This window comes from Piliocolobus tephrosceles, chromosome 9, assembly GCF_002776525.5.
Source record: "Piliocolobus tephrosceles isolate RC106 chromosome 9, ASM277652v3, whole genome shotgun sequence".
Taxonomy (NCBI): Eukaryota; Metazoa; Chordata; class Mammalia; order Primates; family Cercopithecidae; genus Piliocolobus; species Piliocolobus tephrosceles.
This window is the reverse complement of record NC_045442.1, coordinates 125,937,443-125,951,287: the sequence shown is the minus strand read 5'-3', so window position 1 is coordinate 125,951,287 and position 13,845 is coordinate 125,937,443. Positions and strand designations below refer to the sequence as shown.

The following is a 13,845-nucleotide window of genomic DNA, read 5'->3' as shown; positions in this document are numbered from 1 at the left end:
TTCTTGCTTCCTCCTGCCCAAACCCTCAGGACCCAGGCTTTGTGGGTCCTTCAGGCAGGAAGGAAGGTGTCTTGCAGGTGGCTTCAATTTTCCCCCTACCACAGACCCCTCCACACCAGAAGGACAGACTTGCCTCTACCTGAGTAGAGAAGGGAAGGAAATCCAGAGAGAAAATAAATGAATATCCAAGCCCTTCTCCTGCCATAGTCTCTCCCCGGCAAGTCCAGGTCCTCGAAAGGACACTTTCTTTCCCATTCAGGTCTCGGCCCCACCCCCACACCCCCAACGAAAAATAGAGTGGGCCCCCTGTTTCTCCCCCCGTGTGGATTTCCTGGATTCCCACAGGTGAAGCGCCTGCTCCTGCCTCTTTGGGGGTCATGTCCCCAGGCCCCTTGGGAGTGGGAGCCGAGTGTGTGCTATGAACACCCCACCTTCCCCCTGAGCGGGTCTCCTCCTGGAGAGGCCCTCTCCTCAGCCCCAGCTCCACGCTCCCTGGAGCTCCTGGGGCACTGCGGACTAGACGATGAAGTGGGACTTCCTGACAGCCCCTCAAGGGCTCCTTTGTCTCTCCTCCTTGTCCCCTCCCTCACGGGCCTGCAGCCCCACTGATCATCTGCCAGCCCTTGGCCCCGCCATGCCCACTCCAGCCTAGACGGCTGCTTCTCAGCAGAGGGTCTGTCCTTGACCAGGCCGAAAGGTGACCTCGGGGTCCTGTCCATCACCACCATGTAAGTCCGTCAGCATGTATCAATAATCCCTAATTGCCTTGTTTGCATTCCTCGAGTAGTTTACCTGCGAACTAGCTGTCTTGCTAGTTAACCTCACGAGAACTGGGGGTAGCTTGCCCGTCCCACTGTGTTCCCAGCTTCCAGAGTGACACTGCACGTAGTAGGCACTCAATAAATATCTGTGAAAGGGTGGATGAGTGAATGGGTTGGAGGAAAGCCCTCCCTATTCATGTCCATTCTGAAGATAAGAAAACTCCCTGCTTCTACCTGAAGGAAAAACCTTCCTCCTCCAAAAACCCTCAGGTGCTATATAAGGCTTTAGAAACCAAAGGCGAGGAAGTTTCTTCCAACTGCCTTTCATCCTGCAAAAAGCCCTCCACTGAAGGGAAGAAAGGGCACCGGAGTTAACTGAGTGGGAGACAGGGGGCAGGTGGGAGATCCGGAAGGAGGAGAGAAGGGGGAATTCGGGAGGAAGGAGTCCAGCGTGGATCGCTCCAAAGCTTGCCCAGCACGCCCTGACTGCAGGTGTGATTCCGGGGCCCCTGTGGCTCTGCTGGGTCCGGGTGCAGGCAGGCACAGAGGTGCTGGCGTCAGCTCAATTCGCAGGCCCTCCACTCCTGTCTAAACAGGACAGGCCCGGGCAACGGCAGGGCAGGGGCGTCTGCCAATGATGGGGGAGGACTCTGCTGCTTCTTAAGCTCCAGCGACTCAAGCCAGGGCGAGACAGCCCGCCGGCCGCCGGATCTCCACCTGCCACCCCAGAGCTGGGACAGCAGCCGGGCTCCGGCACTGGGAGGGAGACCCCGCCGTGGCCTCTTCTGCCACCCACGCCCGCACCCCTGGCATGGCCGACCAGCTGACAGAGGAGCAGATCACAGAATTCAAGGAGGCCTTCTCCCTGTTTGACAAGGACGGGGACGGCTGCATCACCACCCGCGAGCTGGGCACGGTCATGCGCTCCCTGGGCCAGAACCCCACGGAGGCCGAGCTGCGGGACATGATGAGTGAGATCGACCGAGACGGCAACGGCACCGTGGACTTCCCCGAGTTCCTGGGCATGATGGCCAGGAAGATGAAGGACACGGACAACGAGGAGGAGATCCGCGAGGCCTTCCGCGTGTTCGACAAGGACGGCAACGGCTTCGTCAGCGCCGCCGAGCTGCGCCACGTCATGACCCGGCTGGGGGAGAAGCTGAGTGACGAGGAGGTGGACGAGATGATCCGGGCCGCGGACACGGATGGAGACGGACAGGTGAACTACGAGGAGTTTGTCCGTGTGCTGGTGTCCAAGTGAGGCCGGCGCCCACCACGCTCCTGGGCGCCCACTCGGCCCGCAGGGCAGGAACCCGGGGCCTCTAGCCTCCTCCTCCATCCCCGCTGCCTCCCCGGGGCACGGTGGCGTCTTCCTGGGCGTGGTTGATGCCGCCCACCTCTCTGCCTCTCCACATCCCACTTCCCGCATCTCTTCTCTGCTCTCCTGCCGACCTTCCCACCTGCTCCTCTGAATGACATGGAACCCTCCCGCTCCAAGCAAACCGTGAAACCCCCCCCCACTCCGGAGAAGCAGAGCTGACCTTAGGACCAAGCACCAGGGCAGGTTGCGCTGACTCTGCGGCCAGTCAGGATGGACACAGGGTGACCCCTTAGAGCACCCAGGCAAGAGCCCTAACAGGCACCCAATGCCCAGGCCAGGGCGGCTGCAGCCCTCAGCCCACACCAGGACATCCGCAGGCTCCCAGACTGGAGGCTCCCTCCGCAGTCGGATTCTGGAGGGTGGGAGGCCCCTTGGCCTGCAGTAAGGGGTGCTGATGGGGACTGTGGCCACAGAGGTTAGGCCTCCTGAAAACAGCACTGCCTTCCGCGCTGCCCCAGCTTGCCCCTTCCCTTGTCGGCCAACCCGCCGTGATTCATCCTCTGAAGCTGGGAGTGAAACCGGGTCAGCTGTAACCTGTTCCTATTCATCTGGAAGGAGGGAGGCTTGGAAGAGCAGGGGAGGGGAGCTGCAGGGAAATAAATGAGATATTCATTCTTATTTCATTTTCTTTTTTTCTGGTTCCCATGAAAATGATCCTTGTTAAATTCAGGGTTGAAAGGAGGCAGGAATCTCCATTTTTGTGCTTTTTGAAAATGCAATGAATGCCTATGGGGGGGTGCAGTGCCTCAGAGAGAGAGAAGTCTGGATGAGGGAAATCTTGAATATTCTCAATCAAATGGATAGGCTGGCAGCAAAGAGTGGTTAAAAGTCCATCAGGACTTGAAAGACCTGAGTCCATTATGTTGAGAAGGGACCTGCTGATTGCTTTTATTCCCCTTGGCAAGTGCTCCCTGGTTGTAAAGTGCCAGGCACTGGAAGATGGTGAGGGGCTGGGGGGCACATTGGGCACACACAGTGTAAGAGCCGTTCAGAGGTATTAGTCCTGCCCTGGCCCTGCAAGCGGCCGGCAACACCCAGAGAAGGTTGAAGGGGCCCTGCCAGAGATCCCTTCAGTTCTAAAGGGAGGTGTGTTTTGCAGGGTGGGCCCTAGATGGAGCTCATCAGAAAAGGCCGTGGTGGATGCATCCTCTCTCCCTGACACCCCACCCCGACCCACCACCACCCGGTGTTTCCTCCTTTGTAAAACAAAGAACTGGGCCCCAGCCCCGGCCTTGCCATCATCACTGTGCCACTGGGACCTCCAGGATGACAGGACCCTCGTGCCACCTGCTTGGGCTCAGGGCACCATCAAGCACTTGGCCTGCATAGACACTTGGCACTTGCCCCTGTGGGGCAGCCACTATTATTACCTTCCTCATCGTACAAACAAGGAAGTGGAGACACAGAGGGATTCAGAAAGCAGCCCTGGGTCCCGCCAGTGGGTAAGAGACAGAGCTGGGATTTCAGTCAGGCCTGTGCCCCAACCACTCAGCTACAGGCCCACCACCAACCTGTGCCCCCACCATGGTGATTACACTAGTGCCTCCCTCCAGCACTTGTGAGGAGCCAGAGCAACATTCTTAACACACCTGGCATGTAGTAGGTGCTTCATAAATGACAGCTACTATTACTATCACCTTAAAGATCCTTTCTGCTCTAATACTGCAAGGATTTTCGGGGTAGCCACCCCTCTCCATAGCTGGAGAACAAAACAAGAGCAGAACGGGGCAGAAGCAGGTGCCCTGGGGCTGGATTCCTGAGAGGATGCTGGATGGTGGGGTCTCAGGTGAGCACTGGCCCAGGGCAGGTGTAACTGCAGGTACTCCTGTTGGGGGAATAGAAGCAGAGGGCAAGCTAAGGCTCAGCTTGCTGAGCAAATCCCCACCCCTCCCTGCCACTCTCAGGAGTTGGGGTTGATTGGACACATCCTGGGGAAGATTTGGGAACAAGCCTCATAAACCCATGGACAGGGTGTCTAGTGGTCATTGGGCAGCAGCTCCCCAGGGGGTGGGGCTGTGAGCAGGAGGGGCAGGAAGAAGCCCCCACATGGCTACTGACCACCGGCCAAAAGGAACAGGACATCGGGCCTGAGCACCTTTTGTAGAATGTCTCGTACATTCTGCAGGAAGGAGAGAAGCCGAGGTCTCCCCGCACAGGGCATCTTTGTAGTCACTGTCATACACATGGCTGAGGTTTGACATCGAAGGCCCTCTTCCAGGTGCAGGCTTGAGGAAGCTCTTACATGGGTTGGGACCTAGGCGCTGCCAATGCCTGGGCTAGGAGGGCACGCCGGCGTCTTTCTTTGTTTTCCTCCCAGCCTCCCAGCAATTCCGCCAGGGCAGGTCTTTTTGCAACCCCACACACCAGCCATTCTGGATCCACCCAGGCCTGCATTTTGCAGGTGCTGGGAGCCTGTCATCAGGAGCTCTTTGTGCTCAGGCAGGCGCTGGCGGGCGGTGGAAAGGTCCTACCTACTCTCAGCTTAGAGCTGGCAGCCCCAGATCCTCTCTGACGGGGAGTCCTCAGAAGCAGAGTAGGAAATGGAGCTGTCTTCTTTGTATACAGACAGAAGCCCAAGGCAGCAAGGTCAAAGTGGGTCCTGTGGCAAAACCCCTCCCCCTTGGAGTTCAAACATTTTTTTTTTTTTTTTTTTTTTTTTTGTGAGGTAGGATCTTGCTCTGTCGCCCAGGCTGGAGTGCAGTGGTGCAATCACAGCTCACTGCAGCCTCAACCTCCCAAGCTCAAGTGATGGTCCCATCTCGACCTCCCGAGCTCAACTGATCATCCGACCTCAACCCCTAGAGTAACTGGGACTGACGCGTGCCACCATGACCCACTAATTAAAAAAAAAAATTGCAGGGGGGAGGTCTCTATGTTGCCCAGTCTTGCCCAAACTCCTGGCCTGAAGTGATTCTCCTGCCTCGGCTTCCCAAAGTGCTGGGATTACAGGCATGAGCCACTGTGCCCCGGCTTGAATAGGATTGTTCAGTAACATCATCTTCTGTCATCCTTTCTCCTTGAAACTGGGTCACTGCCCTCACCACAGTGAGTGCCGCCTGCTGCCACATGGCTCCGCCTCCTCCCAACCTTCTGTGTTGGGGTAAGGAAGGCCAGGCCAGAGGGGGACGCAGCCCTGACAATGCTCTCTGACACTGCCCCGTCTGCCTCAAGGTGTGTGACGCCCAGGGAATTCCCTGCCCTCACCAGTGGACCCCAAAACCACAGTGTGGATGCGTCTCTCACCGTGCTAGCATTGCTGACCCCCACGGCATGGCATAGCTACTCTACTCAGTTTACCCATGGCAGTGGCTGTGTCCTCTCACGCAACAGCCTCAGGATCCAGGTCTACCTGGGGCACACCTGGGCCTGTCTTTAGCTTCCTCCCCATCTCCCTTTATATTACTTTCTCTTCTTTTTTCCCACCCTGGTCAGCACTTCCAAAGAGCTTGCCCCAAACCCAGATGTCAAGGTGAACTTTTGTGTTGGTAAAATGTGGTCACTCCAGCTGCCAGGGGTGGGTGCTTGCCTGTTGGACATGGGCAAGGGGAGGCCTGGCGGCTGGAGCAGGAGAAAGGAGCCACCCAAAAGGGCATACAGGGCTCCCCAGAGGAGCCCAGCCCTGCGGGTGGAGCTTTCTTCTGCCCTGTGTTCTTCTGCAGCAGAGACTTAGAGGCAGTTGCCCAACTGGCATCTCCCTTTCCTTTCAGTCATTGAATAACCGGATTTAAACAACCTGCCCTCATCCCCCAAAAAGGTGCAATCTGACTGCAGCTCAAAACAACATTCCAGCCATCCTAGGGGAAAGGAATTTATAAATATTACCTTGGCTTCCATGTGCTTTCACTGAGCTCCCTCATAAATCAGAACTTGGGGCTTCTGCACTCCCAGACTATATAAAGCTCGCCTCTGACTCCCGTGTTTCCAATTTTAAATCAAATGCAGCCCAGCCCTGCCGGCTCCTGTTTATCCTCAAAGATTCCAAGGGCCTGTTCAAAGGCTCCTAGAACCAGCCAGCTAAAAATGACCCATGGCTTCCGCTAGAGAAATGTAGTATCAAAACTCGTGTATGGGGTGAGACTGCTCCATGGAGAATGGTAGCAATGGGGAATATGAGTTGTGTTTCTCCACCAAAAAACAAAGCTACATAAAGTAAGACAAAAACCAAAACCACCTCTGAGAAAGGTCTGGCCTCAAACCATGTGTCAACCTCCTCACCATCTTGCTTTTCTGGTAGTCGTTTCCATAGCAACAGGTTCTCAGATCGGAGTCTGGACTGGGCAAGAAAGGGCAGTGCCTGGGAAAGGCCTCCTCTGAGCCCTTTCTAACAGGGACAAGGCTGGGTGCTGAGTACTAGGTGGGACAAGCACCTTCCTCAAAGTGCAGGGAAGTGAGAAGCTTGAAACAGGCCTAGAAACAATGGCAGGGTTTCCACAATCAGAGGAGAAAGTACCTATTGGAATAATAACAGAAGGAACCACACGCAGTCCCCTAAACACCTTCATTAGGTCTTTCACGTCTTTGCAGTGTGTGCAGAACTACCTGGGAGGGGAGAGGAGCCAGGCTTTTAGCACATAAGGAGATGAACATCTGAAGGGTGAACATCAGGTGGGCTTAGGCCTCGGAGAGCCAACTGGGTGGCCCTGCACGCCTTGGGGAGCTGAACATCCAGGGAGTGACTTCCTGAAGACTGACCACATGTGACCCTGCTGGCCCATGGTGAAGTTCATCTCCTGTCATCACTAAACAAACCAGTCTCAGCTATAGCTCACTGCATACCTGAAGACTCTGGTCTGAAGGCCCCCCACGATAGAAGCTCAGCCTTCACTGGGGCACACTGTTGAGAGGCACTTGTCTTGCATTTCATTGCTCCTTCAATCCTCTGAACAAGTCAGTGCAGTAGCTTGTTTTAGCCTGTTTCAGAGAAGAAAAGATTAAGACTTTGAGACTTTGAATAACTTCTCCAAGGCAGTATATCTAGTGTATCACGGGTTTGACCCAGGGTCCGACCAGCCCCAAAGCTTGCACCCTTCCCACTGTGCCAGAGAGGAGTTCTCAGAGCAAGGAGCCTGAGACCGAGAGGCGCTGAGCTCACAGAGGCGGTGAGTGCTGGAGAGACCTCGGTAGGAAAGGCTTGGAAGTGGGAAACAGCTGTCAGGCAAGATTTGTCTGGGCAGAGAGGACCTAGAGAAAAGAAAAGGCATTGATCGATGCCAGGAACGTCCAGGAGCCACAGGACCCATCGTGTCTGGGTGTGGACATCTGTAGAGGGAGTGCTGGTGGACTGCCCACTTGCCACGTGAAACATGATGTCTCACTGCCCCTCTGGCCCACCACTGGACCCCACGCAGGTGCTGGGGCCTCTGCAGTCCCAGCAAATAAGAGAGAATCCTGTAGTGGGCACATCTTTGAGATCCCAGTCTGCTCCTTGCCTTGCACAGGTGCATCTGTCTGCAGCCAAAGTGCTGCACAAACCTTCGCCATTCATTATTGCAGAGCAGCTGTGAGGTGTCGAGCTTTTCAGCTTCTCTTCCAAGCTCACATCTTGGGGTGCAGATGATGGGCAGTCAGAAAAAGCCACATGACCCTATTATGGTTGAATCGTGTCCCCCCACTTCCAAAAACTCATATGTTGAAGTCCTCCCCACCAGGACCTCAGAACATGACCTAATTTGGAGATAGAGTCTTTACAGGGATAATCAAGCTAAAACGAGGTCATGGAGTGGGCCTTCAGCCAATATAACCTTGTCAGAGTGGGACACGTGGACACACATGCCCAGTGGGAAGACAGTGTGAAGACACAGGGAGAAGACAGCGCCCACAGGCCCAGGAGAGAGGCCTAGAATAGCCCCTCCCCACAGTCCTCTGGAAGGAACCAACCCTGCCAGCACCTCGACCTTGGACTTCCAGCCTCCAGGACTGCGGACAAGACCTTTCTGTGGTTGAAGCATCTGGTCTGTGGTGCTTTGTTATGGCAGCCCCCAAGCATCCACTGTAAGGGGATCAGGCTGTATTCATGGCCTCTCTCCCTGCTCCAAGGTCCACAAGGGCTACTGGGGACTTGGTCCAGAGCTGTCCTTTGTCCGAGTCCAATTTCGACTTCATAGTGACTCCCTGGGGGACGCTCCCCAAGAGGAGGTGTCCGCCATGGCTCAGCACTTGGAGGGGGCAGAGTGGGTACCGGGAAAGACTCCACAGAGAAGGGACTTGCCCACCCGGTCTGCAGGGCAGCCAGGCCGAGGCATCCCAGGCTGAAGCAGTGTGGGAAAAGGCACAGGGCCCGAAGCAGGCCTTCTTCTCCTCTTCAGCGACCACTTCCTACCCATCCTGATGCCCTTGGTCCTGATGTCAAATCCTCTAGGAAGCCCCTCCTGACTTTCCAAGCCCTGACCTCCGGCCTCAGGCTGGACTGGAGACCCTGCACCTGCACATCTGGAATCCAGGCACTCACCTCGATCCAGTCCCACGAGGGTTTCTTTTCCACCTTGCTCCCCACTGAAGCATCAGCTCCTCTAGTTAGCGTCTTCTCAGTGAAGATCTAAAGCAGAACCTGGCTTAGTGGCCATTTGAGCGAGCCTGTGGATTGGATGCATGGAGCAGTCTGGTGTGCTCCGGGAGGAGATGCTGGCGAGGACGGTGGGGAGGCAGGTCAATGCCTCCCTGCGATGGCGATGACACCCACCCACTGCCATCCTGAGGAGCCTGGGCTCCACTCCAGGGGCAGTGGGCAGTCGTGGGTCACATGTGTGCAGGAGGCAGACGGGGAGCATGCTGGCAGCTGTTAGGGGTTGAAGATTAGGGTCGGGGTGAGACAGGGAAACTCATTAGGAAGCCTGGGAACAGCACAAGTGAGAGACCTGGGCTTGAAGCAAGGTTGTAGCAACTGGGAGCAAATGATGTCAGAAAAAGGAAAATGGGTTGCAATTACATTTTGATGGTTGGAGGACGTGAGGGGGGGATCAGATGATAAATTCTAGGTTTTCGTTGATTTTCAGGTAATAGGATTTCCAAATTAAAGAACGGATGAGGTTCCCCAGAGACGGTGCGGAGTATGGAGGGAGATGGTGCACAGATGGGAGGGTCACTGCATGCCCCCACCTCGCTCCCACACAGGTGCACAGGCTCTGTCTCAGGAAAGCCCCTCACGTGGCTTAAGGCTCTGCTGTTGCTGTCTTGAACTCTTAATGAGTTTTGAACAAGGCGCCCCGCATTTTCATTTTGCACTAAGTCCCCCAAACTATGTGCCTGCTCCGCTCACCATGTCCCCGAGCTCCCAGAGCAGGGCCCGCCACACCCAGACGCAGACTGTCTCTGCTTCATCAGACCCTCCATCCTCCATGCTGAAGATCAAAGCAGGCTCTTTGCTGATGGGCTGGCGTTCGTTTCCGCCCCGCCTGATGACACAACTTTGGCTTTCTTCTATTAGCTTCTTTGTCCAGAAAGCACTGCTGATTTTATCAGGTTACACACTGAATAGAGGGTGACTAATGAGTGATGGGAGTTGCCTGTGGACTCAGAGAACCCAGATACCCAGCGACGCCTCACTTTGTGCCACCTGCAGGATCCGTCGGCCAGACTGGGTTCGGCTCGTACCTGGTCCTCAGTTTCTCTCTCTGCACAACAGGCTTGAAGCCCCAGAACTTTTCCCTGAACTCTCCGGGCCTAGAGGACAGATGTCATTGGGAAAGAACTTCTAACAACCTGAGTGTGTGGTCAGCCTGCCAGAGGCTCTAAAGGCTCCCCAACATTCTTCCCGCCCGCAGTTATCACGCGCCAAAGCACAGAAGCTCAGAGAATTGTGATTCTTTCGCTCGGGAAAGAAAATACTTCACAGTGATTAGATTACAGTCTTTCAATTCAGAAACGGAGGTTAGGCAGAAGGTAAAGAGTTGTTCCTCTTTTCCAGTAGAAATTAAATGGCCTTAAACAAAAAAGTGGTCTTAAAATCAACAGAGAAGATTTTGATTCGATGTGAGGAAGAATTTCACCGTAGCACAGATTTGGAGAGGTCTACAGGGGAAACCAAACTGCAGAACGGTTAACCTGCGTGGGAACCTGGCCTGTGCAGAATAAAAAAGCCTCTTTGTGTTTCCTGAAGTCCTGATCACAGCGCTTTGTGTGGAGACCTCTCCCCATCAAGGCTTACGAGGAATAAGCAAATGCCTGAAGCTGTGCGTGTACGTTTTTATGGACTATCCCAAGGGATACCAGCTGCGTTTCCAAGAATTAGGCTATCCAAATAAAAATCCTGCTCCAAACTCCCCTACCTAATTTTAAAAGGAAATTTTCTGTTCCTGAATCCAGAGTCTTGGTGGCCTTAGGCAAGCCCCTGGTTCTGCACCGTCACAACTCAGAAAACTGTGCTCCCAAAGGACACTCGGGGATGGAGTAAGACCCTATCTGTAACCCAAAACCTGTGAGGAAACTTTCGTTTTATTGCCAAATAAAGTCCCTGCTGAAAGGGAACAAAAGCATGCAAAGAGGTTTTGCAATAACCAAGTCTTCTGTTAAAAAAAAAAAAAAACCTGCAGGGACCTCAGCAAACTCCAAAGGCGGCTAAAAAGAGATTTATTTAAACTAGAACACAGAGGCTTCAGCAAGGCAAATAGAGTATGATACTGGAAACTATTCCCTTCCACAGTCTTTCTTTCTTTCTTTCTTTCTTTCTTTCTTTCTTTCTTTCTTTCTTTCTTTCTTTCTTTCTTTCTTTCTTTCTTTCTTTTTTTTTTTTTGAGACAGAGTCTTGTTCTGTCACCAAAGCTGGAGTGCAGTGACATGATCTCAGCTCACTGCAGCCTCTGCCTCCCAGGTTCAAGCGATTCTCCTGCCTCAGCATCCAGAGTAGCTGGGATTACTGGCGCCAGCCACCATGCCCAGCTAATTTTTATATTTTTAGTAGAGATGGGGTTTCGCCATGTTGGCCAGGCTGGTCTCAAACTCCTGACCTCAGGTGATCCACCCACCACAGCCTCCCAAAGTGCTGGAATTACAGAAGTGAGCCACCGCGGCTGGCCTCACATTCTCATTTCTAAACCTGAATCAGCCCTCTGGAAGGGAAGGCAGTAGGTGTGAAAAGAGAACAGCCCCCCTCAAAAGTAGTGATTCTATCTTTATTGCTATGGCCCCTTTTGCTGTAGTGAACATAAAGATATGTTGATGGCATTTAGAGAATAAAAAATCAGAGATTTATTTCAATGCGTATTTCATTCATTCATCCCTTCACCAGTCTTACAATTATTTGTTGAGCATCTGCTGTGGACCAGGCCCTGTGCTGTTTACCAGGCACAGAGAGCCTCCTGCCTTCAGGTAGGGTTGTTTAATATTACATGTAAACAGGTGTGGCACACATCTTGAAACTAAAATCACTCCAATACTGGCTGTGGGATCCAAGAGAGGACAAAAAAAAAAAGCGCACGGTGCATTTGTAATTGTATCAGCGCCATTATTGTGGCTCTTTCTGACAGGTGAGAACTTTAGCTGTGATTATCAGGCCTTGGTAGGAACCACATCCTCCACTTGCTGTCTTACGTGTGATGGTTGTGAGAATTCCACTGTCCAGCCTCTGGCTGCCTACATTTCGAATCTCAGTTCTCTTCCACTTCCACCATCCTTCTAGGGCCCAGCACCGTGGGATGCATCCCATGGATGGCAATAAGGTCACGGGTCCAGAGGGCCCTCGTGCCGCTGTGCCCGTGGGTAGCAGGAGCATTCCTGAGGCTGTGTCTACACTGGAGCTGCTGGAGATCACATAAATGTACAAGGAGAGACTCCAGACTGCCTCAGGACCACAGTCCCACTGACAGCAGGTGAAACATTAGTTTTGAAAATATTACAAAAACATGACTATGTGAATACACTGTGGGGCTCCTCCCAGAGCCTCGGGAGGGGTCCCACAAAAGAAGGTCTGAAACGGAAGCCAAGTTTCATCATGATGGCTGCATAGCCAGGTGGAGGAAAGGTGAATGTCTACCCTGTTTTCAGCCCTTTGAATATTCTTTTTTTTTTTCCCCTCAAGACACAGTCTTGCTCTGTTGCCCAAGCTGGAGTGCAGTGGCATGGTCTCAGCTCAATGCAACCTCCACCTCCCGGGTTCAAGCGATTCTCCTACCTCAGCCTCCCAAGTAGCTGGGATTACAGGTGCCTGTCACCATACCCAGCTATTTTTTGTATTTTTAGTAGAGACAGGGTTTCACCGTGTTGGCCAGGCTCGTCTTGAACTCCTCACCTCGTGATCCGCCTGCCTCAGCCTCCCAAAAGGCTGGGATTACAGGTGTGAGCCACCGCACCTGGCCCTTTGTCAAAAAAATTAAATTACATTAAATTAAACATTTTTTAAAGGAAGACTAGAAAGACAACAATGAGAAGATTTACAAGAGAATTAATATTCTTAACCACATTTCCCCTGTGGAGGACAAAGGTCGTCTCAGCTGCCCAGATGCTGCAGTCTAGAGGTTGCCTCAGGTCTGTGTTCAAGAGCTATAAACACAGACTGAAGTCAGGCTTCCTTACCATGGCCAATAAAAGATGTTGTGACGCTAAATCCTTTCTTCTGTATTTCCATCCGACCTCCTGCCTTCCTCTCTGTGGCCCAACCCAATTTCCCTACATGGGAATTCTTCTCTGCCAGACTTTTCATGCTGTCCGTTTTGTATCTCCAACTCCCTTTGTCTTTAATTCTCTTGTAAATCTTCTCATTGTTGTTTTTCCAGTCTTCACTTTTTAAAATTTTTAACTTAATGTAATTTAATGTTTTTGACATAGGATCTTGCTCTGTCATCCGGGCTGGAGTGCAGTGGCACAGTCTTGGCTCACTGCAGCCTCAATCTCTCAGGCTCCAGCGATCCTCCTGCCTCAGCCCCACAAGTAGCTGGGACCACAGGTGTGTGCCGCCGCCGCCACGCCCAACTAGTTTTACAGTTTGTTTTTTTGTTTTTTTGTTTTGCACAGATGGGGTCTAACTATGTTGCCCAGGCTGGTCTCAAACTCCTGGGCTTAAGCGATCCTCTCCCGTCAGCCTCCCAAAGTGCTGGGATTACAGGCTTGAGCCACCAAGCCTGGTCCTTTCTTCACTCTTTAAAGCCTATATTGCTCTGCCACTCCTCTCCTCTCCCATTTTCTTTTTCTTTGTACTCCTCCTCCTTCTCACTCACCCTCCGTCTCTCTCTTCCTTTCACCGTCTCTCTACCTCTAGATCTCCGCCCTCTCTCTTTTTCGCTGCTCTCTGTTTTGGCTCTCTCCCGTAACTACTGCCTTCGTGTCTTCTGTTTCTTCTACTCCTTTTTTTGTTTGTTTGAGACGGAGTTTCACTCTTGTTGCCCAGGCTGGAGTGCTATGGTGCAATCTCAGCCCACTGCAACCTCCGCTTCCCAGGTTTGAGTAATTCTCCTGCCTCAGCCTCCTGCGTAGCTGGAATTATAGGCATGAGCCACCACGCCCAGCTAATTTTTGTATTTTAGTAGAAACAGGGTTTCACCATGTTGGCCAGGCTAGTCTCAAACTCCTGACCTCAGGTGATCCACCCACTTGGCCTCCCAAAGTGTTGAGATTACAGGCTTGAGCCACCGTGACCGGCCTGTTTCTTCTACTCCTGATCCTCTCTCCCCATCTTTCCTCGGTAGCACCCATTTCTTTCCAAATACAACCCAACCTCCACTCTGTGCTAACATACTTTTCCCTGTTGCTCATCCATTGTTTCAGAATGGCTTT

The 13,845-nt window shown here is 53.0% G+C and overlaps 1 protein-coding gene across 1 annotated transcript; it reads left to right on the top strand.

Annotated features, from left to right (window-relative positions):
* Positions 1-501: 501 nt before the first annotated feature.
* On the top strand, positions 502-2,760 carry CALML3 (calmodulin like 3). Its single transcript, XM_023230549.3, has one exon. The coding sequence runs from the start codon at positions 1,573-1,575 to the stop codon at positions 2,020-2,022; it is 450 nt and encodes a 149-aa protein (XP_023086317.1). The 5' UTR covers positions 502-1,572; the 3' UTR covers positions 2,023-2,760.
* Positions 2,761-13,845: the final 11,085 nt, after the last annotated feature.

Excerpts from the sequence above, each read along its gene's own strand:
- CALML3 (XM_023230549.3), top strand. The coding sequence starts at position 1,573 with ATGGCCGACCAGCTGACAGAGGAGCAGATCACAGAATTCAAGGAGGCC.